Source organism: Pelodiscus sinensis, chromosome 22 (assembly GCF_052426305.1).
Source record: "Pelodiscus sinensis isolate ZL-2025 chromosome 22, ASM5242630v1, whole genome shotgun sequence".
Lineage (NCBI taxonomy): Eukaryota > Metazoa > Chordata > Testudines > Trionychidae > Pelodiscus > Pelodiscus sinensis.
In genome coordinates, this window is record NC_143073.1 from 14871979 (window position 1) to 14895912 (window position 23934).

The 23934-nt window shown below is 48.1% G+C and overlaps 1 protein-coding gene and 1 long non-coding RNA gene across 8 annotated transcripts in view; both read right to left on the bottom strand.

The window, feature by feature from the left end:
* CHD3 (chromodomain helicase DNA binding protein 3) overlaps positions 1 to 23934 on the bottom strand; it is a 78553-nt gene that overhangs the window by 52805 nt on the left and 1814 nt on the right. For 4 of the 7 annotated variants that reach the window (XM_075908085.2, XM_075908082.2, XM_075908088.2 and 1 more), the window contains exons 2-4: positions 7176 to 7294; positions 5944 to 6117; positions 3372 to 3496 (exon numbers count right to left, since the gene is read on the bottom strand). In XM_075908085.2, coding sequence (XP_075764200.1) covers positions 3372 to 3496; positions 5944 to 6117; positions 7176 to 7294 — 418 coding nt within the window. The remainder of the gene's footprint in view (positions 1 to 3371; positions 3497 to 5943; positions 6118 to 7175; positions 7295 to 23934) is intronic. The other 3 variants (XM_075908087.2, XM_075908086.2, XM_075908084.2) reach the window with 3 other exon arrangements.
* LOC142819658 (uncharacterized) lies at positions 8361 to 23934 on the bottom strand. Its single transcript, XR_012897518.2, has 2 exons — positions 10644 to 23934; positions 8361 to 9688 (listed from the first exon to the last, which is right to left on the bottom strand). It is a non-coding gene; the product is annotated as an uncharacterized LOC142819658 (long non-coding RNA).

The following is a 23934-nucleotide window of genomic DNA, read 5'->3' on the forward strand; positions in this document are numbered from 1 at the left end:
GTTTCTATCAAAGGGAAACTTGGGGGTACACAAGACAAATCAGACTCCTGCAAGGAATACAATCATCTGAAAAGGTTGAGCACAGCGTTCCCTGTAAGCTGGGTGCTTGCATGGCCGCTCGGGAGAGATTCCGATGCCACCCACCTTATTAGTAGAGCAGCTACCACTAGGTTTTTGTTTCTGTTGGTGGTGCACATTTGCACATAAAAATTTATCCTATCCATGGATGGAAAAAATCCGGACATGGATGGAAAAAATTAGAGGGCACATTGCTTGAGAGCCACTGGTCGAGAGAAGAGAAGGCTGAGGGGGCACATGGTTGCAGTCTTCAAAGCTGTAAAACAACTGCCATAAAGAGGACTAGGGATATGAACGGTTACCTGCTGCGGGCTGGAGCAGTTCCCCACCTGCTGCAGGCAGGGAAGGGCTATTCCAGCCACATGGTGGTCTGCTGCAGACAGGGACTCCTCTGGCCGGGATGCAAAAGCAGCCCCTGCCTGCAGGGCACGCTGGCCTGCTACAGGAAAGGGCTGCTCAGGCATCCCAGCTAGAGCAGTTTCTGTCCACAGTGGGCCCGGGTGCCCCACAGGAAGGGGCCGGAGGACGCCTGGCCCACTGCAGGCAGGGGCTGCCCTATGGTAGAGGGGCTGCTTCAGCCCAATGATTAACCAGTTAAACAATGAAATGGGATTTTACATCCCTGAAATGGATGGGGATCAATTATTTGCTATGTCCAGCCCTTCATTTCGAAAGTCAATTTGCAAATCAGACACTAGGTGGCACTCTCAGAGCAGCTACAGCCTCAGGTTATAGGGAAATTAGTGGGATTTACAATCTCAGCAGCATTCTCCATCCTGAGAGGTGAGGGACCTTCTGCAAAGAGGAAGCACAGTTATGATCCCCAGTTATAAATGGGGAAACTGAGGCACAGAGGAGCAGACCTGCATATTAAACCCCGCTCTACCTTCCACCATGTGCAGCTTCCTACCCGTGGCAGTGAAAGGGTGGGGAGTGGTTCCCAGCAGTTGTTGGCATCTCAGCTGATCCTCTTCTGAAGAGGATTCGACCAGGTACCTTCCTCCATGGTGCAAAGGATTCTGGGTGCAAGACGAGCACCATGTGGATGGCTGAACAGGACTGGTGAAAGGCGACTGCTGGGAGAGCCGTTTTGGTAGTGTTGCTCCGAAATGCAGATACAGTAGATTCAAAGACCTGAAGGGATCCATATGGTACCACCTAATCAGACCCGCCGTACAGCCCAGGCATAAGAACTTCCACAGACTCTTTCCTGGCTGAACTGGAGTCGTTCTCCTGATCCTGTCTCGATGGAAAAGTCTTGACAACAACAGAGAATCCGCCCCTGCTGCAGAGAAGTTGTTCCACCAACTGACACCTCTTGCTGTTAAAAATGTATACCTCATTACCAGCCAGAATTCACTTGGCTTCAACAATCTGCCATCAGTTTGCATTATAGGTCTTTGCACTAGACAGGAGAGCCCCCTGCTATCCCAGGGCTGTTCCCCAATCTCTGGGCCTGGGGGGAGCAAACTGACATAGCTGAAAAGAGCAGGCAGGCTAGATCTGTCTCCAAAGGCTTATGGGAAGACAGCCAAGCCAGAGAGGAGACTCTGGATGGAAAGCACAGAGAAGCCAGCACCAATCTGAGTGCCTCTGCTATTCGGGGAGGTCAGCTCCATCGGGGAATCCAAAGGCTAATTAGGTGACTACTGACACCTCCAATTCCTCCCGGGAACCTGCTGGCAGCCAGCACAGCTCCCGTCGCTCCGGGTCTGGAATTCCATTTGATTAGCAGGCAGGCAGACTTGGCGCAAGCCTGGGTTTCTGGGAGGTCTGAAGGTGTTCTCTCACAGCGGCGACCCAGTGTTGAGCAATCTGGGGCCAGGACAGCTGTAGGCCGCGCACACTGCCTGCCAGGCAGTCAGGAAGCCTTCTTGGCTGCAGTTATCTCCCTGGCAAGCCAGGATCTGACTCCAGCCCCTCACCCCACCCTCCCCAGCTGGCTGCTGCAAACTCCCTCGCTCAAGGGCACCAGTGTAAACCCTGCCAACTCCGTTGGCTGCTCCCTGCGGCCTTCTCCTGGGCTTGTTGGGACTCCGCCAGCAGGCACACAGCCCAGGTCCATACGGACGTCTGGGCCACCGCACCCAGCTGAGTCAGGCGTGATGGGAGGCATGTAGTGGGGGCGTCATCAGGGTCATGACTGCATGGCAGAGCCCTTGTCTCCTGGCTGACCCTCTCCAGGACTTGGCACAGAGGGCTGAACAGTGAAAAAGGGTCTGAAGAGAAAAGACCCCAGCCAGTGTCAATGGGCGTCTCTCCACTAGAGTCAGTGGGGCCAGATCCCAGCTGGTGTCAATGGGCATCTCTCCAATGGAGTAAGTGGGGCCAGATCCTAGCTGGAGTCAATCGGTATGTTCCTGGGGGTTCCTTCTCCCCAAACACCTGGTGCTTCCAGCCCTGCCATTGGCATAGGGGAGCGGAGACCACTAAGGAGCAGGAGGAGGAAGTGGATCCAGTATCTGCTGACAGCATCTGCAGCCAAAGGGCAGGGGGAAGATAGCTTGGTCCAGGCATGTGATCAGCCACAGGGGGCATGCTTCAGGGAACGGGGAGCCTTTACCACTTATTCCTCCCGAGCCACAGGGCAGGAGACCTGGGGCAGCATCCCATAGCAAGAAACAGAGAATGCCCTAGTGCAACTCCATGCACCCGTTAGGCATCACTAACGAACTCATGAATGTCAGCACTGAAAGCTGCAAGTGGATGGAAAGCATCAGAATGGTCCTCGGATCCAAGGAGACCATCAACGACTCGTTAAATTTATATTCTAGGGACTTGTACACTAAGATCTAAGTCCACATCATGCTGGGCGTTGCCCAACCTCCCCATCCGAGATCACACCCAATCCACATACCCCTGACCAAGACTGGACCCTTGTCAAACCAGGCACTTCCCAGACTCTCCTGCCCGAGGTATGGGGCCCATCATGCCATAGAGATCCCAATGCAGGATCCAGCACCTGAGTCTGCCAGATGCTGGATGGGATACAAAAAACTCCCTGTCAGACCAGACCATAGGTGATAGGGGAGATGGAGGCCCAGAGAAGAGAGGGAATCCCCCCAAGGTTATGTGATTGGGCAGGGGCAGGAAAGGAACCCAGCTGCCCTGCCCCGCAGCTGCCTCAAGCAGCACAGGGTGACTGCCCTTCAGCCTAGTTCAACAGGAAATCTGAAGACTCCAAAATCCCTCCAAGGTGCCCCAGCTCAGGGATCAGTGTGGGGAGGGCAGTGATTATAGCCCATGTCCTCCAACTCCCCACAGCTCATCCCTACATACAGCTGGGCTCTTACCTCATGAACTGGCTGAAGGCTTTGTAGTTGGTGAGTGTGTGGTAATCCTCCTCAGAAAACACATGGTCCACATCTTCCAGCCCCCAGGTCATAAGCAGCTGGGCTGAGGATTTCTGTTCCACCTGCTAACCAAGCCAAACGCTCCCTGTTAGCCAGCCAGCTAGCTGGGGAGGAGGGTGGTTTCCTTTCACTGATGGATACTATATCCAAAGGGGAGGAGACACACATCACTTTGCTCCAAGTTGGAGGCTTCCTGAATTGGTGCATGGAGCAGAAACCGATGGTAGGGCCAAAGGGACTACTGGGGGACACAGATGCATTCTAAGGGCTCTAGTCCTGAGAGACCTACCACTCTCCTATGTCCCAAGTAGATATGGTATATAGTGGATCTCCCACACTGAATTACCAAGGATCCAGTAATTAGCAGCAAAAAGCAGCTAGGAAAATAAAAGTCATAGAGTTCAAGGCCAGAAAGTGTACCCAGGCTTCTAGTATGGCCTTTTGTCTATCACTAGCCACACATACACTAAAACAAACAATCTTGGAGACCTTTAACAATTTTCCAGTTCTAGGACAAGTTTGAAAAATCGGGGCACAGAAAAATCATGACAGGGAAAAGCAAAGTTTTTCAAAATTCTCGACAACTTGCAATGTCCAAAAAGAAAACCACCCAATTATTCTGGGTTGATAGCAATGCATTGCTCTCCCTAAAATGAAATGTTAGATTTTTTTCCATCAGCTTTCTTTCTTTCTTTAATAAAATGAAAAGGAAATTTTGAAACAAAAAGTTGTTTCAGACCAAAAATAAAATAAATATAAAATCTTTAGTTTGCAAACATTTTATTTTAAACATTTTGGAATTTTCAGAGTAAATGGACAGGTAATTTTAAAATAGAAAGTCACTTCAAATTGAAAAAAGCAAACATTTCCCAGTTTTGGATGGTTTCATCCCACTTTTCTCAGGGAGGAGGTCAATCAAAGCATGAAGGGGCAAGCAGGGGGAAGCCAAATCCCAAAAACTAAAATTAGAAACTCCAAACAAAACATTTTGGCTGTGTCTAGACTGGCAAGTCTTTCCGCAAAAGCGGCTGCTTTTGTGGAAAAACTTGCCAGCTGTCTACACTGGCCGCTTTGAATTTGCTCAAGAACACTGACGATCTAATGTAAGATTGTCAGTGTTCTTCCGCAAATACAATGACTCTCCCGTTCGGGAAAAAGCTCTCCTGCACAAATGATTTTGCGCAAGAAGGCCAGTGTAGACAGCTGAGAACCGTTTTGCGCAAAAAAGCCCCGATGGTGAAAATAGCAACCGGGGCTTTCTTGCGCAAAACCGTGTCTAGACTGGCATGGACGCTTTTCTGCAAAAAGTGCTTTTGCACAAAAGCGTCCGTGCCAATCTAGACGCTCTTTTCCACAAATGCTTTTAATGGAAAAACTTTTCCGTTAAAAGCATTTGCAGAAAATCATGCCAGTCTAGTCTTTCAGTTTAAAAGGAAAAATACGGTTTCAAAAGGAAAACTCTCCCCCAAACCTACAACGTTTTTCTGGTGACAATTTTAGAGGGCAATTTTTCCCCCCATGGATTCCCAACTCCATCTGTTTGTTCCTGAACTGTTTTTGTAGTTCTCTTCTGCGCTTTTTCCAAGAGAACAGCATTCCCAAAGCGCTGTAGGCACTGGCAATTTCTGTCCCGAGGTGAGCTCAGTTTAGAAAGAACAAGGAGGGAGACCCTGCTATGATAATTCCACTGTGAAAGAGCAAAGGCCATACCAGAGTTTATGCACCTAACTCCTGATGTCCCTTGTACCCTTTCCAAACATCAGCCAAAAAAAGTGCAGGAATTTTGAGGCACAAGTTTGCTAGCAAACTGGCCTTTGACAGCATCTAAGCTGCTTTTAGAACATGCCGAGCTAAACTGCACTGTACAATTGCCCACAGCTCCATGGTTCGCTGCTTCAGTTAATTGCATGTGCGGGCTAGCAAAGAGCTGAGGCAAGCTTCAACACGGTGCTCGTGGAAATCCAAAACTGCTAAGCTCTTCCGCTAGGCCCCCGGGAATCCCTCTCTCTAGCTGCCGGGCTGATGCATCTTGTTCATGCAAGGGCCAACTGATCATCAGGTTTGGGGTTGGGAAGGAATCCCCCGCCCCAAACCGACAGTGTGGGGCACTGATGGAAGTTAGGGACTGACAAGGCGGTCTCCCCCATTCCTTGCTGGGTTAGTGTCCTGAGATGGTGAGGCCTTTGGCCTTGGCACAGGGGTAACTAGCTGGAAGCAACTGGCCTGCACTAGACAGGAGGTGAAAGTAGACAACCTGGGGGCCCCATCTGGCTTTACGCTCTATGGAATTATTGGTTCCAATCCACTGGCACTCGCCAAGCAATGCTGCCCCAATCCAAGGGAGCGGGCTGTCCAGGTGATTATTTCCCCTACAAATGCAGAGAGCCACCAGAGGATTATCACCCTGGACAGCTCAGTCCGCAGCACAAAGCAAGGGGTGGCGGATCTCCCTGCCTGCGCTGACATGGCCATGGGCCTGGCAGCGCGTGGCCCTCCGTCCCAGGCTCTGTACCTTTACTTTCTGGCCTGCTTCATCATCCACCTTTTTCCGGCGTTTGGTCTTCTTCTCCTTCTTCTCCCGGTGCTTCCGCCGCTTCTTCTTGGCCACCCCTCCATAGTCGCTGCCACCGCTCTCCGACTTCTCCCGGAACTCCTCCCGCTCCGACTCAAACTCATCTTCACTCACCTAAGGGGGAAAAGTCAAAGGGAGAGCTAACTGGGGAGCAAATGACCTGTTGGTTTCTGGGGGGACAGGGCAGATGTCAATTCTGGTTGAACCCGGTGGGACAATTTGGGGGGAGGGGTTTGTCTGGCGGTTCCAGTCAAACTGACTAGGATAATTTGGGGGGAAATCTTTACTGGATATTCATTCCACCCCTAAAAAAAATATTTTGAGTCAGAAGATCTGTCAAAAGCTCCTCTGGCTTCAGCAAACACTTGGAGAGTCAGAAAATTTATCTGCAGCTCTCCTGAGAAGCAACTAACTCCTATGAAGACTGAGAACTCTGGGGTGCTGGGCGGGAGCTAGGGACAGCAGGCCTGCTGCTGCACACTGGGATTGCCAGGTAGAAGGCCTGGGGAAACACTGTTTCTGCTCCTCGCAATCTGCCATAGAAGCAGTTTGGTTTTATAATAATAATTCCCCATCTTTTATGAAATGCATTCTGCAGATGTCGAAACTGACACACGGCGGGGGGAGGGGAGGGGCAGGTGGGAGGGATTTGCTTCAGATCACCCAGTGCCAGAGCTGGAATTAGGACTCAGGAGCCCTTAGCCCCATGTCAGTGCTCTATCCATTAGGCCACATCACCTCTTTGGGTTGAACAGTTTTATTTGGGAGGCTGGCAGCGTACTCCAAATAAAGAAGCCAAACAGACTCTGAGTGCAGTGTATGAGCATTCCCAGGCTGGGGAGACGGACCAGCTACTCACAGGGACAATAAACGCAGCTCTGCAAGCCACCAGCACAATGCCACCAAGTGTCAACACTGATACCACATGCATTAAGGCAGCAGGATTGATCCCTGGCACCCAGAGAGTTTGAAAAGGGACATGTCCTGGCACAGATTCCCCTCCCCATCTGAGATCAACCCACCCCACTGTGACGCCAGGTGCTGCACAGACACATACACACTCCACGGACCTTTCCCATCTGAGATCACACACACCCCTTTTACACTTCCCTACCCAGCCTCCCTGGCTAGCTGCCCCATGCTCAATGAGTTCACAACCGCGATTGGCTTACTAATTTTTTGCGCTTCCGGGGCTTCCCTGGCTTGTTTTCCTTTTGCTTACGGGGACCTCTTTTCTTCTTCTTGACGCCCAGGGCACTTTCCAGGCTCCTGAGATCCCCATCTTCTTCGTCTACAGAGCCAAGGGGCCAAGGAAAGAAGAAAACAAATCAATAAGGAATGAGGTGTTGGCTCAGCACCTGAGAACAGGCTGCAGGACCTGAGATTCTGTGCATCTGGCTCACAAGCCAAAGAAAACTTCTCCCTCCCCTCTCCCCCCCCGCCCCAATCCATCCAGTGCAGCTCTGCCAAGGATCCTCGCCTCTGAGCAGACGGGACCACATGCTAATAAGCCAAGAGACCTGCCTACAGCCGTTCCGTCCCGCAGGCCCGGAGCTGCCATCTGTTCTCCACGCCGGCTACGGTTGCCGGGCACAGATTACAAGCCCCCAAGGAACTCGGCTCAGAGCCTGGCTCATTGCGCTTTGCAGCCGCTTGAAGCCACCACACTGAGGATGGCTGTCAGGCACCTCTGAGGTGAATGGCAGGCGAAAGAGGGAACTCTCTGAACTGAGGGAACTCTCCCCGTTAATTCTCTCCCCCACAATCTTGAAGTCAAAAGAACATAAAAGCTGCCAGACGATGTCAGGCCTCACTACATGTAACCCAGTATCCCATCTCCGACAGCCTATGCTACCATTCTGGGGGAGCATACAGAATAGGGCAATTATCCACCCCACCTACCACTTCCAGCTCCTGGTAGTGGGAGGTTTTAGGCTTGCCACAAGTGTAGGATTGTGTCCCTGACCACGAATGAACCATGAACTTTTTAGGAACCCAGTTATATTTTTGGTCTTTGCCACATCCCTGACAGTAAATTCCACAGATTAGCTGTGCAAAACACACTTGTCTTCTTTATACTTAACTTACTGTCTTGGCATGGCGCCAGGTGAACCCTGTTGTTTGTACGGTGTGAAAGGGTCAAACAACACTTCCCTTGAGTGCTAGGGAAACGGATTGGCCTGCGCTAGACACGTCAGATTAGATAATAGTTCATTCCAACCTTCAATGAAACAAGCCCAGTTCTATTTCTTTCCCTCACTGACTTTATACAGATGCAGCTTCACTGGCTAGGGAGCCAGACTCGGCTGGAGAGCAGCAGTTCCCAACCATCAGCTGGCCTTTAATTATGTAAAATGAAACAATTCCTCTCAACTGGAGTTTTGAGGGACTGATGCTCTTATTTTTTGCAGTAATGCAGAAGCCTTGGTAGGCCCCAGCTGAGATTGGGCCCCCACTGCTCCTGGTGCCACACAAACACTTTGTAAGCTTTTTGGGATAGGGACTATCTCTATCAAAATGAACAGAGAAGGGGAAACTAAGGAAAGGGACATGGGAACGATTTGCCCACAGATACACAGTAGGTCGGGGCAGAGGCAGGCCTCCTTACTATCCTGTCTCCTGTCCAGATAGAGTTTAATGCCAAGAGACAATCAGATGCACCAGTCCGGCTGCACAGCATCCAAGTCCTGGCCCACCATGCCCACTGTCCCATCTTCAGTTCTGTCTAACCTCTGATGTTTCAGAGGAAAGTGGTTCCCCCTCCCGTATGCCAATTTCTCATCAGGGGGCAAATTCCTTCCTGACCCCTGCAGGCAACCTCGGCTGGAACCCTGAAGCATGTGATTGGCTCAGAGTCATCGTCCTAATGCAGATTTGCACTAAGTTACTGGTTTCCTTCCCAGTGTTGCCATTCCTGACCTACTCTGGCTAAAATGACTGACATCAGGAGCGAAGAACCGGGAAACAGACTCTTCTCGTAACATAATTTGACATGCATGAAGAATAACTTTTGGTATGACTTCCTGCATTTTACCTGCAGCACGATGGCATCCATCAAGTACTGCTCAGGTTACAGAAAAGCCAGTGCTAACCCGGAAAGATGTCTAGGCACGGAGTCATACGTATCTGTTAGAGCTTATTTACATACGGAAATTGAGAATAGCTGCTGCACAAAGCCTCTCTGTCAGGAATAGCTAGAGTGCTTTAGATTTGCACCCTCCTTTCGTCCAAATTCACTTCCATGAGCTGACAAGCTTTTATGTGTGTTTCCAAAGTGAGGCCTCCCCAGGTCAATTCACATCTTCATCATTCTCCCAGCTGCCGGCGGATTTCAAGCAGCTGAGCTACACACATGAAATCTACCCCAACCTCCTCCGGCTAAATGCTATATTTACTCCAAGGAGCCTATCATTTCACCAAAGGGCAGACAGCTGTGCTCTGGTATGTCTTCATTCCCTAGGGCCATGCTACTGACCCCATGCAGCTGTGGAAAATCACCATTACTGGGGGTTTTAGGGCAAAACAGATATTTATGGTTACTCTTCTCAAAATAATACACAGCAGCAGATATGAGTTCAGGCCTTGCATAAAGGGAGACTGTGGTTTCTAGGCAGACCTGGCTAGTCAGTTTCACACCACCATTCCCCCAGGTTGTCAATTTCACACTCAGCAGAAATATGAGGATCTGGAAGGCAAAAATACACAGCGAGGAATGGGTGGAGAAACAATGGTTAGAAAGGCTGAGTTTACATTCCATTTCCCTCCCTAAAAAAGCCAGCTTTACATTAAACCTTGCATTTGCGAGAGCCAGTCCCAATCCTGCAAGCTACTCCCGAGCCCCAACAAGTCACAGAAATGAAAGGCTGGAAAACACAATCACAAAACCACATAAATGTAGACCATCTCTGACTGTCCAATCTGTTCTTAAAAACCTCCAGTGATGGGGATGCTACAGCCTCCATTGGGAGGCTTGTCCAGTGCTCAATTATGCGTAATTAGAAAAACTTTCCTGCTATCTAACCCAAATCTCCCTTGCTGCACATTAAGCCCATTGCTTCTTATCCTGTCTTCAATGGACAAGGAGAACCACTGTTCATAGTCTTCTTTATACAACACCCTATTATGTATTTAAATACCATTATGTCATTTCCCACACCTCCCCTTTCTTCTCTAAACTAAACTTGCCCAGTTCTTGAAAGCTTTCCCCATAGATAGACTTGGCAGAACTGAGTTTTGTTAGTTCTTTTATCATTTTGATGGATATCAGTTTAAGGCTCAGAGGGGCAGCCGTGTTAGTCTGTATCTGCAAAAAAAAAAAAAAAAAAAAAAAAACCACTAGGAGTCCTATGACTCCTTGAAGAATAACAGATTTATTTGGGCTTTTGTAGGTAATTTTTTAAAATTTTCCCTGTTGTTGAGGGAAATGCTTGGGACAATCAGGTAATAATTAAGGCAAAGGTCCCCTCTGTGGCATGTCCCCCCCCCCCCACACACACACACACAAGAGCGCAGAGAAACATTCAGGGAAGTGGCAGGGTCTCAGCCAGCACCCATGGAGGATGGCGAAGGAGTGCCACCCAACTCCACTTCAGCCCTATCCCCCGCCCCAGCTCCGTTGCCAGACCTCCCCCCCGACCTACCTTTTATTGCGGTCTCAGCCTCGGCCACCTTATCGCTGTCCGCACCCTCCCATCCGCCCCAGCCCCACTCCTGAAAGTGAGAGGCAAAGAGGAGTAGCGGGTTAGAGTCTGGTGACCACTGATTTAAGGAAAGTAATGCTGCGATTCAAAATATTAAAACTTTACAACCATCAATTTACAAATCATCGACCTCACACCTGAAAATACACACATGAACTGTCCTCAAACCCAGCCAAAATGAGCTCTTGAAGAGCATCATTCTTCCTTCACCAAATTGTAAATTTCGATTCCCACCTACAGAAATATTTCTTTGATCATTTATAGTGCATGTGGGGAAACTGACATTTATCAGCGTTCATGAATACAAATCTAATCCTTCCAAGTTTACTCAGAGGGTGGGTCTTCCAAACCAGTGGTCACTTTTGGAAGTCTACAGATGCACAGCAACATACAGAACTAGGGCCTTAGAACAGGGGGATGTTAATTCAGATTAACTAAAGATGTGTTTTTAATTCAGATTACACCCCTGAGTGGAGGCTATTTGTTTGGAATGAAAGAGGCCTTCTTCAGTTTAATTGAATTCTCTTCCTAAGAATAATTGTTCTGGACTAAAATAATTTTTAGTCTAGAAGAGCATTCACATGGGGAACTTTTCCAGTCAATTTCCCCATGCACTTAGTCCCCCAGGTTTGTAGTCCCTAGTATTTGTCCCAGCCCTGCTCCCACCATGAATCAAGGGTGAAACTTGCCCTAACTTCAATGTGAATAGGGTCAGGATGGAAAATTTCCTGGAAAATGTCCAGGAAAAGCTCAACCTCTCAATCCACATATGCAGCTGCAGGTACTCAGCACCTCTGACAATCTTGCCTCTTTTATTTAGGAGCCAGAATAAATTTAGGTGGGATTTCGGCACCTGACTTTAAAAGCCCAAGACTCCCATTTGGGATTTAATGAAATGTGACATATGGTTGTAACAGGCACATGTGCACAAAATTGGTGTGTAACTAGATTCAGAACTCTGAGGCAGCCCTGTTTCCATCAGAGGTATTAAGAAGTGTGTCATTCCTCAATTGTGTAATTGACAAAAATGTTGTCAACTACACAGTTAATTGGTAAAGGTTAGCACTGCAAGCACTCAGTCCCGGCTTGTGCCAGGTCCGGAAACTACACCTGCTGTGGATCTGCACTAAGAGTATTTAAGAAGCAGGCGGGCAGGCAGCTTGGCTCAGTCCTAGTTCATACCAGGTCCTGGGAGCTACTACCACTGTAGTTCTGCATGAAAAGTAATTTAGGAGCCAACAGGCAGCCAGCCTCACTCAGTCCCAGCTCACGCCAGCTCCTGGGAGCTCTCCCCACTGCAGCTCTGCACTGAGAGTATTTTAGGAGCTGGCAAGTAGGCAGCACTAAGAGATATTGCAGAGCCGCAGCAGGAGTAGGTCTCAGGACCCACCGCGAGCCAGGACTGAGCCAGGCTGCCTGCCCACCGGCTCCTAAATTACTTTTCATGCAGAGCTGCAGCAAGGGTAGCTTCCTTGGACTCGGCGCAAGCCAGGACGAGCCAGGCTGCTGGCCAGCCCACTAAAAAATTTACTGACAGAACCATAGGGGGAGAGGGACTGCATGTAACCATCAGCACTAATCAATAAGCATTCACTTATCAGTTAATTGTTTAACTGACTACACTATTACATCTCTAATTTCCATGGCCCCAACACCAAAAGGCCCCAACAGTGAGGGACATGGTGAGGGCACAAAGGGGTGCTCCCCTCTGCATTTCTCAAAACACAGAGGCTGCGTCTAGACTGGCAAGTTTTTCCGCAAAAGCACCTGCTTTTGTGCAACAACTTGCCAGCTATCCACACTGGCTGCTTGATTTTGCGCAAAAACACTGACGTTCTACAGTCCGAAATCAGTGCTTCTTGCGTAAATGCTTTGTCGTTCCCGTTCAGGCAAAAGCCCTTTTCCGGAAATGTGTTTGTGCAAGAGGGCCAGTGTAGACAGCTAAAAACTGTTTTGCGCCAAAAAGCACCGATGGCGAAAGTGGCGATCGGGGCTTTCTTGCGCAAAACCGCGTCTAGATTGGCACGGACGCTTTTCTTCAAAATGTGCTTTTGCGGAAAAGCATCCGTGCCAATCTAGACACTCTTTTCTGCAAACGCTTTTAACGGAAAAACTTTTCCGTTAAAAGCATTTGCGGAAAATCATGCCAGTCTAGATGTAGCCAGTGAGAGATCAGACACCAAGGAATTCCAGACGGCTTGTCTCCCTGAGTTGATCAGGGCTGAAGATTGAAATCACAATGAGGATTTGGTGTCAGAAAGAAATCCGCCCTCCCCAGGTCAGATCAGCAGGGGCCTTAGAGGAGGGATGTGAAGGACTAGTTGACTAGTCGCTTCCCCTACTCCTTGCTTCCTCTATCAGATCAAAAACTCCATTCATCTGAAGAAGAGGGTAATGCCTGCGAAAGCTCATGATACCATTTATGTTTTTTGTTAGTCTCTAAGGTGCTGCAAGACTATTTGTTGTTTTTTAAGTCCCTCAAGGAGTTTTCACCAGGAGGCCAAGTTAACACCCCTCCTCTCATGGAAGGTGGCTGAGTGTGTTTTGCTGGGCACAAGCAATCAAGCTTCACTTTTCTCACAAAGCATGGCACCATACCGCCTCACAACACATTAACTCAAAAATCCATTTTTTCCTATAACATCACTCCCCCTACCTCCTGCAACCTTTGGGCCTCTCTCCAAGTCCTACCCTGCTTGTGACAGTTGATAAGAGCTGAGCCTAGGACAGGTCACGTCCGGCAAAACCAGCAGCAGCAAACCATGCACTGCAAGAGATCCATGAGTCTATCATCTCAGCGTGACTATCGAATGTCACGCCGCCAGAATCCTGGCAAGGCCAATGGTGGTTTGAAATAAGCAAAGCACTGAGTCATGCATTGAAGAGCAAAGGAAAGAGATTTTGGCTCTCTCGCCTGTGGTGGTTTGACATTTTCAGGCCCAGGGTAGTATGAATGACTAAAGCCAAGAGCTCGGGAAAAGGGTATTTTTAAAATCTACTGGACTCAGCCAACCCAAAGTTTTCAAAAATCATGACACAGGCCACAAATAAATTCATGAGGTTGGCTTTAAAAAAATCATGACATTTCAAAAAACAAACACATCCACAGTTGGTTGTGGGGTTGTTGTTTTTGTTTTTGTTTATGTTTTCAAGCTTTCCCCCATAACCCAGAGAGGGGGCATCTCTCTCTTTTTAAAAAAAATGGAAGCTGAAAGTCTCACCTAACCACATGACTTGGGCTTTCATAGGGTGTAGTGTGGAGATTCTGCAGCATGCCCCCAAGTCCCCTCTCACTCGCCCTGGTGTCAGTCAAGAGTCACTCTGCAGGAGTCAACAGCTCCAATTCCCTCCTTGTTCAGCCCGGCGTCAATCAAGACTTGTGCATTTGCCATCGGCACTTATTTTGGACAGCTGTTTAAACGTCTGCTCTCCGCTGCAGCCTTACCTTTAATCAGCCTAGGGAGGCCAGGCACAGGAGCCTTGCTAATATCACAAGACAGCCAGTTCAACATGCAGCCACTCTCACTCCTCACCCCACCTCAAGCCAGTGAGCAATTTCTCCTCCTCTGGAGAGCGGGTTGAAACTTTCCCCAAATGCGACTAACTCCTAGCATTGCCTCTAGGAAACCTGCACTCAAACCAAGGAGACCAAAATCCCAGACTCCTCCAAATTTCAGACAAATTCCTTGCACCTGGGGCAATGGGCTTTTGATTCTGTTTGTTTGTTTGATCGGTTTGGGGTTTTTTTGTTTGTTTTTTTAATTTGCTGTCAGTGAAATCACCAGACTGACAGGCCTGGAGACAGAAGATAAATAGCAGAGAGGAACAGGCACAACCCAGCCAGCACAAGAAGGCCTCAATGCTGGACAGCCAGAGATAGGGCTCTGGCATCAATTCTGAAGACCAGAAGGGGCATTATGACCACTTAGTCTAACTTCCTGCAAAATGCAAGCCCTAAGGAGGGAGTTCAGAGAACTTGAACTCATTTCACACAATACGCTGCTATGGCTGTTGTAAAGAAATGACTTTCATTCTCTAAGGGTGCGTCTACACAGCAGGGCTAAAGCCCAAATAAGCTACACAACTTGAGCTACGTCAATTGTGTAGCTGACGTCGAAATGGCTTATTTTGGCTTTTGGCGCTGTCTACGCAGCAGGAAATCAGAGAAAGAGAACTCTTCCCCCAACTTCCCTTGCTCCTCGTACAATGAGGATTCCAGGAGTTAAGAGTAAGAAGTCCTCCAACTCGATATTATTATGACATTATATCGAAATAACTGCTTGTAGTGTAGACCATGTTATTTTGGAATAACATAAATTATTCCCAAAGAATACTGCTGTGTAGATGTACCATAACTGAGCTGTTCCCACCCACTGCCCACTAGAGCGACTGACTGAGGAGGCATCACTGGGGGCATGGATCAGTATTCATGTCTCACTTTCTGTCAGTACCTGGCCCAGGCCAGGGAAGCTAATTCAACTGGCAGACCAAATTCAATGCCACCTCAGATACACTATGCGTATGACAAGAAAGCAGCATTGCTTACACTTGGGGCAACTCCCCTCTCTCAGACCACTGGGCACAGGCTCTCCGCAAATACATGCAGCACTGCATTGTCACGTCACATTGTCACTGTTTGTCTGTTTTTCCCCTGTAGAGATTTTTTGAACAAGAACCGAGAAGTGTGTCCAAATTAGGGATGTGAAGGTTTAACTGGTTAACTGGTGGGACTGGAGTAGCTTCTGTCCATAGCAAGCAAGGGCGCCCTGAAGGCAAGAGCTGCTCTGGCCAGGCTGGAGATGTTGGCACTCCAGCTGGGTTGGAGCAGCCACCCCCTTTTAATCAGTTAACCAGTTAAAGAATATGTTTAACTGGTTAGCCAATTAATTGGGATTTTACATCCCTAGTCTACACTTTGTACAGTCCATATCCCACCAATGGATCCCCAAACTTTTAGAAAGCCTATCTGATGGCACCTCGGCTGGATACAAACTATTGCAAGCTCCCCAATTTCCCCCTTACACCTTGATCAGGAAGCACTTCCTGCTGTGAGCCAAAGGGATTACTTTACAGCAGGGCTGGGGAACCTTTTTTAGGTCAGGGGCCGCTGACTCACAGAAAAATCAGTCAGGAACCGCACACAAATAAGAGGTCAACCATTCCCCCACCCCCTAAAAACCAACCTCACTGACGTGGCCCCTAACTGAAAAGAAAGAGACTCCCTACATTCTCCTCACACACCAGAGCCTAGTGAGGCCCAGGCTAGTAGATTTTGTGTGCTCCAGTCCCACAGTAGGTGCAGACTCCCCAATGCTAGGTGGGGAAACCCTGATCCTCAGGGGCCAAATCCAGGAAAGCTAGGGGCCGCATCCAGCCTGAGGTTCTCCACCCCTGCTTTACAGGATCATGCCCTGAAAGTCAGGGAGGAGGTAAGTTTCAACAGAACAATGAAGAAAGAGGAAGAATGGTCTTGCAGGGAAAGCTTTTGATAGGACTCAGATTTGGGTTCAATGCCCATCAAAGATTTCTGATATAACCCCCTAGCTAAGTCTCTAAGGTCCAGGCACCTTTACACATCTGTCCTTTGAACCCTGTGGCCCTCAATCCAGAAGATGGCATGTCTCTCCCTTACAGAGCCATTGGGATGTTTGTAAGGAGCTCAGGACCCCTGAACAAACAGGATCGAACTCCAGACTTTACACAAGCAACACAGGTGCATCCGTCTCCTAGCTCAGGAGTTCCATCGCCAGGACACAGAGCCATTCTCTAGCTCATCTGTCCAAATCAAGCCAGTGTGATTATCCAACATCTGCTCAGTGACCCTACACATATACCAAGCCAGTGGGTAGTTAGCCTGGCTCACCGCAGAACAGGTGGCCACATAAATCACAACTGGCTCTAATGGGCTGTCTTTTGACAGAGGTCAAGAACTAAACGGGGTCGCAGCTGCCCTCTCAAGCCCCTGGAGAGTGTCCCCGTAGGTCACAGATTAAAGACTCTAATTACACTGTACCTGATCCCACCAGGATACTAAACTCATACCCTTCACCAGCTCTAAATTCACACCGCCAAGCCCTCGCCCATGGGCCCCCATCTAATAAAGCATGCAAGTGGGTCCCTTTTCAGTGAAACAGATTGGGCTGGGTTGGGGCCTTTAGTACAATAGAGCGGCGAGCCTAGACTTACAAAACAGATAACAGATTTCCTTGGACTGGTGAAAGGGGGAAACCACCATAGGGAAGACAAGGCAATTCCACCAGTCTATGCAGGAACGTGCTGACCACCTACCCTGGGTGCATTCCTCATTTAATCCTTTGGCAACCTCAGACTTCTTGCTGGATGTGGGAGAAAGACATTGCCCCCCCGCAAAAAAAAACCCAAAACCCTGTGCCAGATTCAAAGCAGGTGCAAGGCAAACAAGAACTCAGCAGCTCAAAGAGGAATGACCTGTCAGATTGTGCCAGTCACCTCGACAGGGAATCCTTGCTAGGTTACAAATTATAGCACAACCCTCTGACCCCCTCCCACCCCCCACACAGTACTCTGACAACACCAGCTATTTTGCCTTGCAAATCAAAATGCAAAAAAAAAAAAAAAAAAAAAGGAGAAGCAGCCAACAGCTCTGGACTCGCCTTAGCACCCTCCCCATCTAGATTCATGAAGAAGCCTGCCTCAAACTACCGGCCCTTTCTGTCTAGGCAGCGGCATTTCGAATCTGGCAGCGTCCCAGTTTCTTCTGACAATACAACATTATCTCTTTAGCCCTCTGGGTTTGAATCACCTTGTTGCATCCCGCGCCGCTCAGTTCCTGGTGGGATGTAATTGACAAAGCGGAGGGGAGCAGGGCAGGCTGTGGTACATCCTTACAGCCCCTCAATCCCGTCAATTTCTAATCCTTCCATCAATCTTATTTTTTCCCCTCACCCCTTTCAGATTCCCCCCCCCTAATCATAATATTGATGCACATGCGCAGCCGAGATGGGTATTTTGGCAGGCAATCAACTAGAATTTTCCACACACGTGACATTTCCACTCCCTACCTTGAAAAAAATTTATATAATATATATCTATATCTATATATAATACACACACACATATTATATAACACAACAAAGGTTGGTGGGATGTAGATTTAACTAAAACCAAAAATCAAATGTTATTTAACAGTAACCAGAAACAAAGAAATACTAAGAATCGTCATCTCGTTCACTATAGATGTCTTTTACACACCACTTGCATATTTAAATTAAAAAAAAAAGACGAACCAACCAAGAATAGATCCTTTATCTACAGAAGTCAATGGGGGGGGGGGGGAAAGCAATTTCTACTGGGGCGGGGGGTTAGTAGGTCCTTATTGTTTTTAATAACGGCTTTAAAAATCATTGTCCGCAAAGTCGAAATTCACCAGTCTGGTTTGGTGGGGAGAAATTAAGGTGCAACTTCATTTTGCGAGGCACCTCAGAAACTCTGCTGAATTAAATACAAGATACAAGGAAGCTTTTAAGAAAGAGCTCAGGTCCCCATTAAACAACTAGCTGAAGGAGACTGATTTTCAGAAGCATGTGACCTAAGCCCCTGTAGAAATCTGGCCCTCAACAGAATAGTCTGTCATCTGGTATAAATCCACAAGAACCCAGCTGGCAAGGAAATGCCTCTGGCAAATGCAGCTCCCACAGACAGGCCGGGAGAGATCAGAGACCCAGTGCAGAGGTAAGTGTTACTGAGCCCTTCCAGAATTTCAGATGATGAGCTGGATTAGCAGGTGGCCAAGCACTCACCGCTTTAGGACCAATGTGAGGAAAACTCTGCCAAGGAAACCTGGTGGAGTTCCCAGTCTTCTACTCAGGAGAGGATTCAGCTATGTTAGGAGAGATTTCACACTGGAAAGCAACGAGGTCACCAATCCTCCAACTGGATCCATCACAGGACTGGGGCCTAATCAAAGCCCCTCCTTTCTCAGACCCCATAAGAATTTGCATTTGGTTGCTTTATATGGAAATACTATTTATAGTACCCCTTGGGGGAAGTAAATATAAAACACCATCCTGCAAACACTTCAAATCAGAACATTGCTTCTTAAGAGTAGTGTCTGAAGCGGCTTCTAGGGTCTTACATCCTGTGGGTGCCCAATTCTGCAAAGACTGAATCAAGTGCTTCATTCTGACCACACAAGTAGTCCCACTTCAGTCAGGTTGGGTCTAGATTACACCTCTCTGTCAACAGAGATATGTAGATTGGGCACGTCAAAATAGCTAATGAAGCCGGGATTTAAATATCCTGTGATTCTTTAGCATAAACATGGCTGCTGCTTTTTTTCGAAAAGGAGCTTTTTTGGGGGGAAAAAAAATGGCAGTCTAGACGCGGATCTGTCAAAAATAAACTCTTTTTTGACAGATCCTGTAAGCCTCATTTTTGAGGAATGCAGGATCTGTCGAGAAAGGGTTTATTTTCGACAGATCCGCGCCTAGAGTGCCGTGTTGGTTTTTTTTGTTTGTTTGTTTTCCGAAAAAGCTCCATTTTGAAAAAAAGCAGTGGCCATGTTTATGCTAATAAAGCACAGAATATTTAAATCCCAGCTTCATTAGCAATTTCAACGTGCCTAATCTACATCTCTCTGTCGACAGAGAGGTGTAGTTTAGACATAGCCTCAATGACTTTAGCTGTCTGCCTCACTGTACACGTGTTTAAGTCTTTCCAGAATCGGGACCACAGTTTAGAAGTTTTCCTCTGACAAAGGAATAGACTGAGAAATTGACTTGTGATTAGGCATGTTAGTGAGTAGTCCACTGGAGTATCAGCTGCTCATTCTCTCCCTCTCCCTCCCCCCACCTCTATGACAAGCAGCAAGGGGGGAGGGAGAGAATGAGTAGTTGATACTCCAGTCAACTACACTACTGGCTCCTGCCCGACCCACTTGCTGCCCCTATTAGAGGCAGGAGGAGTGGGGGATAGGAGAGGCTGCTACAAAGCAGCCTCTGTCCAAGCGGGTCCCAGCTGGGAGCTGGGCCTCTCACGGAGGACAGGGGCTGCTGCTGCCAAGCAGCCCCTGTTCACAGCGGACCAGGCTGGCCACATACAGGGGCTGCTCTGGCAGCAGCCCCTGGCCACAGCCAGCCCTGTCCACTGCAAACAGGGGCTGCTTCAGCAGGAGCTCCTGTCCGTTGCAAACAGGGACTGCTGGACTCAGTGCGAGCCAGGACTGAGCCGCCCTCACTCACGCTGCTCCAGGACACGGTGCCTCTGCATTTTAAATGTAGTAAAAGCCTGGTGGCTCTTACTACATTTAAAATGCTGAGCCGTAACGCGGGTGGCTCCCAGAGCCGGCATAAGCTGGGAGTTCTCAGTCCTGGCTCAAACCAGCTCCTGGAGCTACCCGCACTGTGGCTCTGCAGAGCAGTCCTTATCAACTAATCATGCAGTCGATACAAGTTGTATCAACTACACAATTAACCAGATAACCAAAATTTAACATCCCTACCTGTGATCTTCTATCTTCCTGATTTGGAAAAGTTTAGAAGTTAAAAATTACAGCCAAAATCCTGACTTCACTGAGGACAAAGGCAAAATTCCCACTGATTTCAACAGAGCCGGGATTTCAATGATAAAGCCTTAAGGCTGAGAAGACTTGCAGGTTTGGGTCCTACCCAATGCAGTGCCTAGCTCAAGGAGGCCCTGATTGACAGCCTGTACTCAAATACAAATAAACACAAAGCAAAGCCATACAGTTATCTTAGGAACAGATTCTTTTGCTTAAGTTTCTTAGGCTAAGTCTACATGGGCACTTTACAGAGCTGTAACTTTATGTCCCAGGGATATGAAAAAACACTCCCCACACATACAGTGCAGCAAATTACAACACTGCAAAGCTTTGAACCAGGCTACAACAGTGGGAGCATTAGCTACTTCCTTCACAGAGATGGTGTACCTAGTCCTAGAGCATCTGGCAATCTCTCTCCCCGTGCTTGTATCATGGCCACACTTCCAGTTTAAAGCACTGCTGCGGCTGCACTTTAAACTTTTAAGTGTAGACAAAGCCTTTAAATTAGCTACACCTTTCAGGTTGTAAACCTACCAATCTTTCCTTCACTTTATCATTACCCTTAGCTCTTTTCTACAGTAGATTTCAAAGTGCTTTCCAAAGCAGGCCAGTATCTTTAACCTAATTTCACAGATAGGAAAACTAAGGTATAGGTCAGGAAAGTGGCTCATCTAAAGGTCTCCAGCAGGCCAGAGACAAGATTTGAACATGGCTCTCTTGAGTCCTAATCAAATGCACTACCTGCTAGACCAAATGGTTTGTTTTATTTAGCAACCTACCTTGCCCCCAAACCTGTAATTGTCTTTGCTCATGCACAGAGCATCACAGGATGTGGGCCTGTGAGTTTTTACAAAAGTCAAGTTTCTGGATAGCCTAAATAATTTAGGAACATAAATGTCCATTTCAGCCATTTAGAACCCTACAGCATTGAGATATAAGTTCATTAATGCATCACTTAGGCCCCGATCAACTGGTGTTAGGTACCTAAAAACTTCTGAAACGTGTCTTCCAGGCATGATTTAACATACAAGAAACTTGATTTACATTCTGAAGTCAATGGAATGGCTTCCATGAGCAAAGTTACTCACCCAAGTCACTCCAGGATCAAAACCCCAGTGTTTTGAAAGTACTGAATGTGTTTTAATATATTTAACGATCATTTGTTTCAATCACTCAGGGAATGCTAAGAAGGAAAGTCGGGGAAAATAGAGGTTTTTCCCTTTACGTCAATAACTGCCCCCTTACATTAAAATAATTAACACATATTAAATCAAGGGAAAACATAGTGACTTTGGGGACTTGGAGATCAAATTTGGTGACAGAAAAATATTGGTTTCTCTTTTTTTAGTCACAATTCCTTTCCCTAGAAGACTGAAACTAATAAGCATTAGGGATGTTTTAATTAGTTAACTGGTAAGCTTCACCCTTAACTGGGGAGACTTAACATGTACGATTAACTGGTGGAGGCTGGAGCATGCATGCACACGTGCGCACACACACACACACACACACACACACACGTTCACCCGTTTAACAGGTTAACCACTTAAACTTAACATTTAACCAGTTAACTAATTAAATGGAATTTTACATCCCTAATAAGCATATTTTCTCTCTCTGCACTGATTGTTTTGATCAGCTAATATGCAGAAAGACCCTACTGCTGAGAATAACACAGTTGGGAGAGAGATTGTAAATTCAGACTAAGGCAAAAGACCTGCACATTTTTCACATGATGTAGGGTGAATGATGAGTCTTTGCAAAATCACTGTCTTAGATTGTACATTCTTGCGACAGAGACCATCTATTTTCTAGGCAGGTATCAACTGCCTAAGAGAAAGGGGCCTTGATCCATGATTAGTGAATCCATGTTACTGTAATAATAATAAATTAATAATTATGGCAACAACAAAGGGTGAGGGAAAACCAGTGTCATTTTACACCCACCCTTTCTTTTTCTCTCAGCTCCTTCCATTCCTTAAGCTTCCTTTCCCTCACATGCCTGAGCTTTTCTTTATAAAGGAGAACAAATCAAAGAGAATCTGGAGAGAGATTTGTTTTGCAGCAAGCAAATACTCTCATTATTTTTAAGGATAAAAGCCATTGGTTAAATCATTCTGAAATCACTAAATGTGCTTTTTACACCATGCAGTACTCCGATACCAAGGTGGTGGGTGCCATGAAGTAGGAAGCAAGTCAGTTATACATGCAGAATATTGACAGCTCGTAGGGCAAAAACAGAAGTCAATGGCAAGCTGCCAAACAAGGCCTTTTCCCATGAGGCAGTGACTCCCTTCACTCCTAACTTGGCTGACACACAAGCCAGTCCCTCAAGGCAGCCACCACATTCAACCTAACCCTGACCTGACCACTCCCACCATGTCCTGAAGTCACTCTCTGCCTCTCGCCACATTCAACCTGGCCCTCTCCAATTTTCCCTCTAATTATTTCCATCCATGTGCAGAATACATTTTGTTAAAGTACATCACCAGTGGAAACACATGCTGCTGGCTGTGGGCACTCTGCTAATCAGCTGGGCAGTATTTGAATCTCTCTGGGTGGCTGTCCAAGCGCATAGCTTACAGGGAACCCTAGCCCTGACTCACCCATTCCCCTGCTTCCGATTAACCGTGGTCTCAAGTCACCCTCCGCTCCCGCCACAACCTGGCCCTGACCCAGCCACTCCTTGCTTTCAATTAATCCTGTCCTCAAATCACCCTCCGCTCTTGCCACAGCCAACATGGCCCTGACCCATTCCACTCCCACCACAACTGACTACCCCTATCCTCATATCACCCTCTGCTCCCGCTATGACAATGTAGTCCTGACCCAACCATTTCTGCTGAGAGTAACGGGCCCCATCCCATCTCAGGTGATGCAACTCTATTCAGAGGGGTGCCAACTCTTCTCCACATAAGCTAGTTACTGACCCCCACCCCACAAGACACAGCCATGCCCAGGTCTAGGTAACCAACATGGCCACGTCCTGTGGACAGCAGAGTCATCTGCACTACTGACATGCCCTCCCCCTGCAGAGAGCCCATCCCTCTTCACTGCACCACTGCTAAGGGGGCCCATCCTGTAAGGCACAAGTCAAGTAGGGTGTGGAGCCCTATTTGCTATCTACTCCCCCGGGGTCCCATCCCCAAGAAAGTACCACTAATCAGAGGGCCAAAAGCCACCTATCACCTCAATACCAGCAGGCCAAACCCTACAGGTTCCCAAGCCCCCTCCCCAACTGATCACACAGGGCATCAAGCCCTCTCCCAGGTGGCTGGTTCCTCGAGGTTCCCTCCCCACCAATGACCCATGTGGCCTGTCCTGCCTGCCAGGTGTCCTCCATATCTGCCAACTAAGCACAGGGCCCCATCCTGCCCACCAGATACCAGATGGCCAACCCCCCCCCCCCCACTCCTACCAGAACCCAGCATCCCCCACTCCCACTAGCAGGCCCTGTCCTGCCCAGTGGGCACCAAGTACCCCCTCTCCTGCCAATGTCCTGAAGGCCCAATATTGCCTATCAGGCAACCACCCCACACTCCTGCTAACCTCCAATACATCACAGCCTGTCCACCAGGGCACCAAACACTCCTGCCAACGCCCAGCATGCCCCATTCTGCCCACCAGTTGCCAAGATCACACACCCTTGCACCAAGCACCCACCATCCCAGAAACCCTGTCCAGATCAGCCCT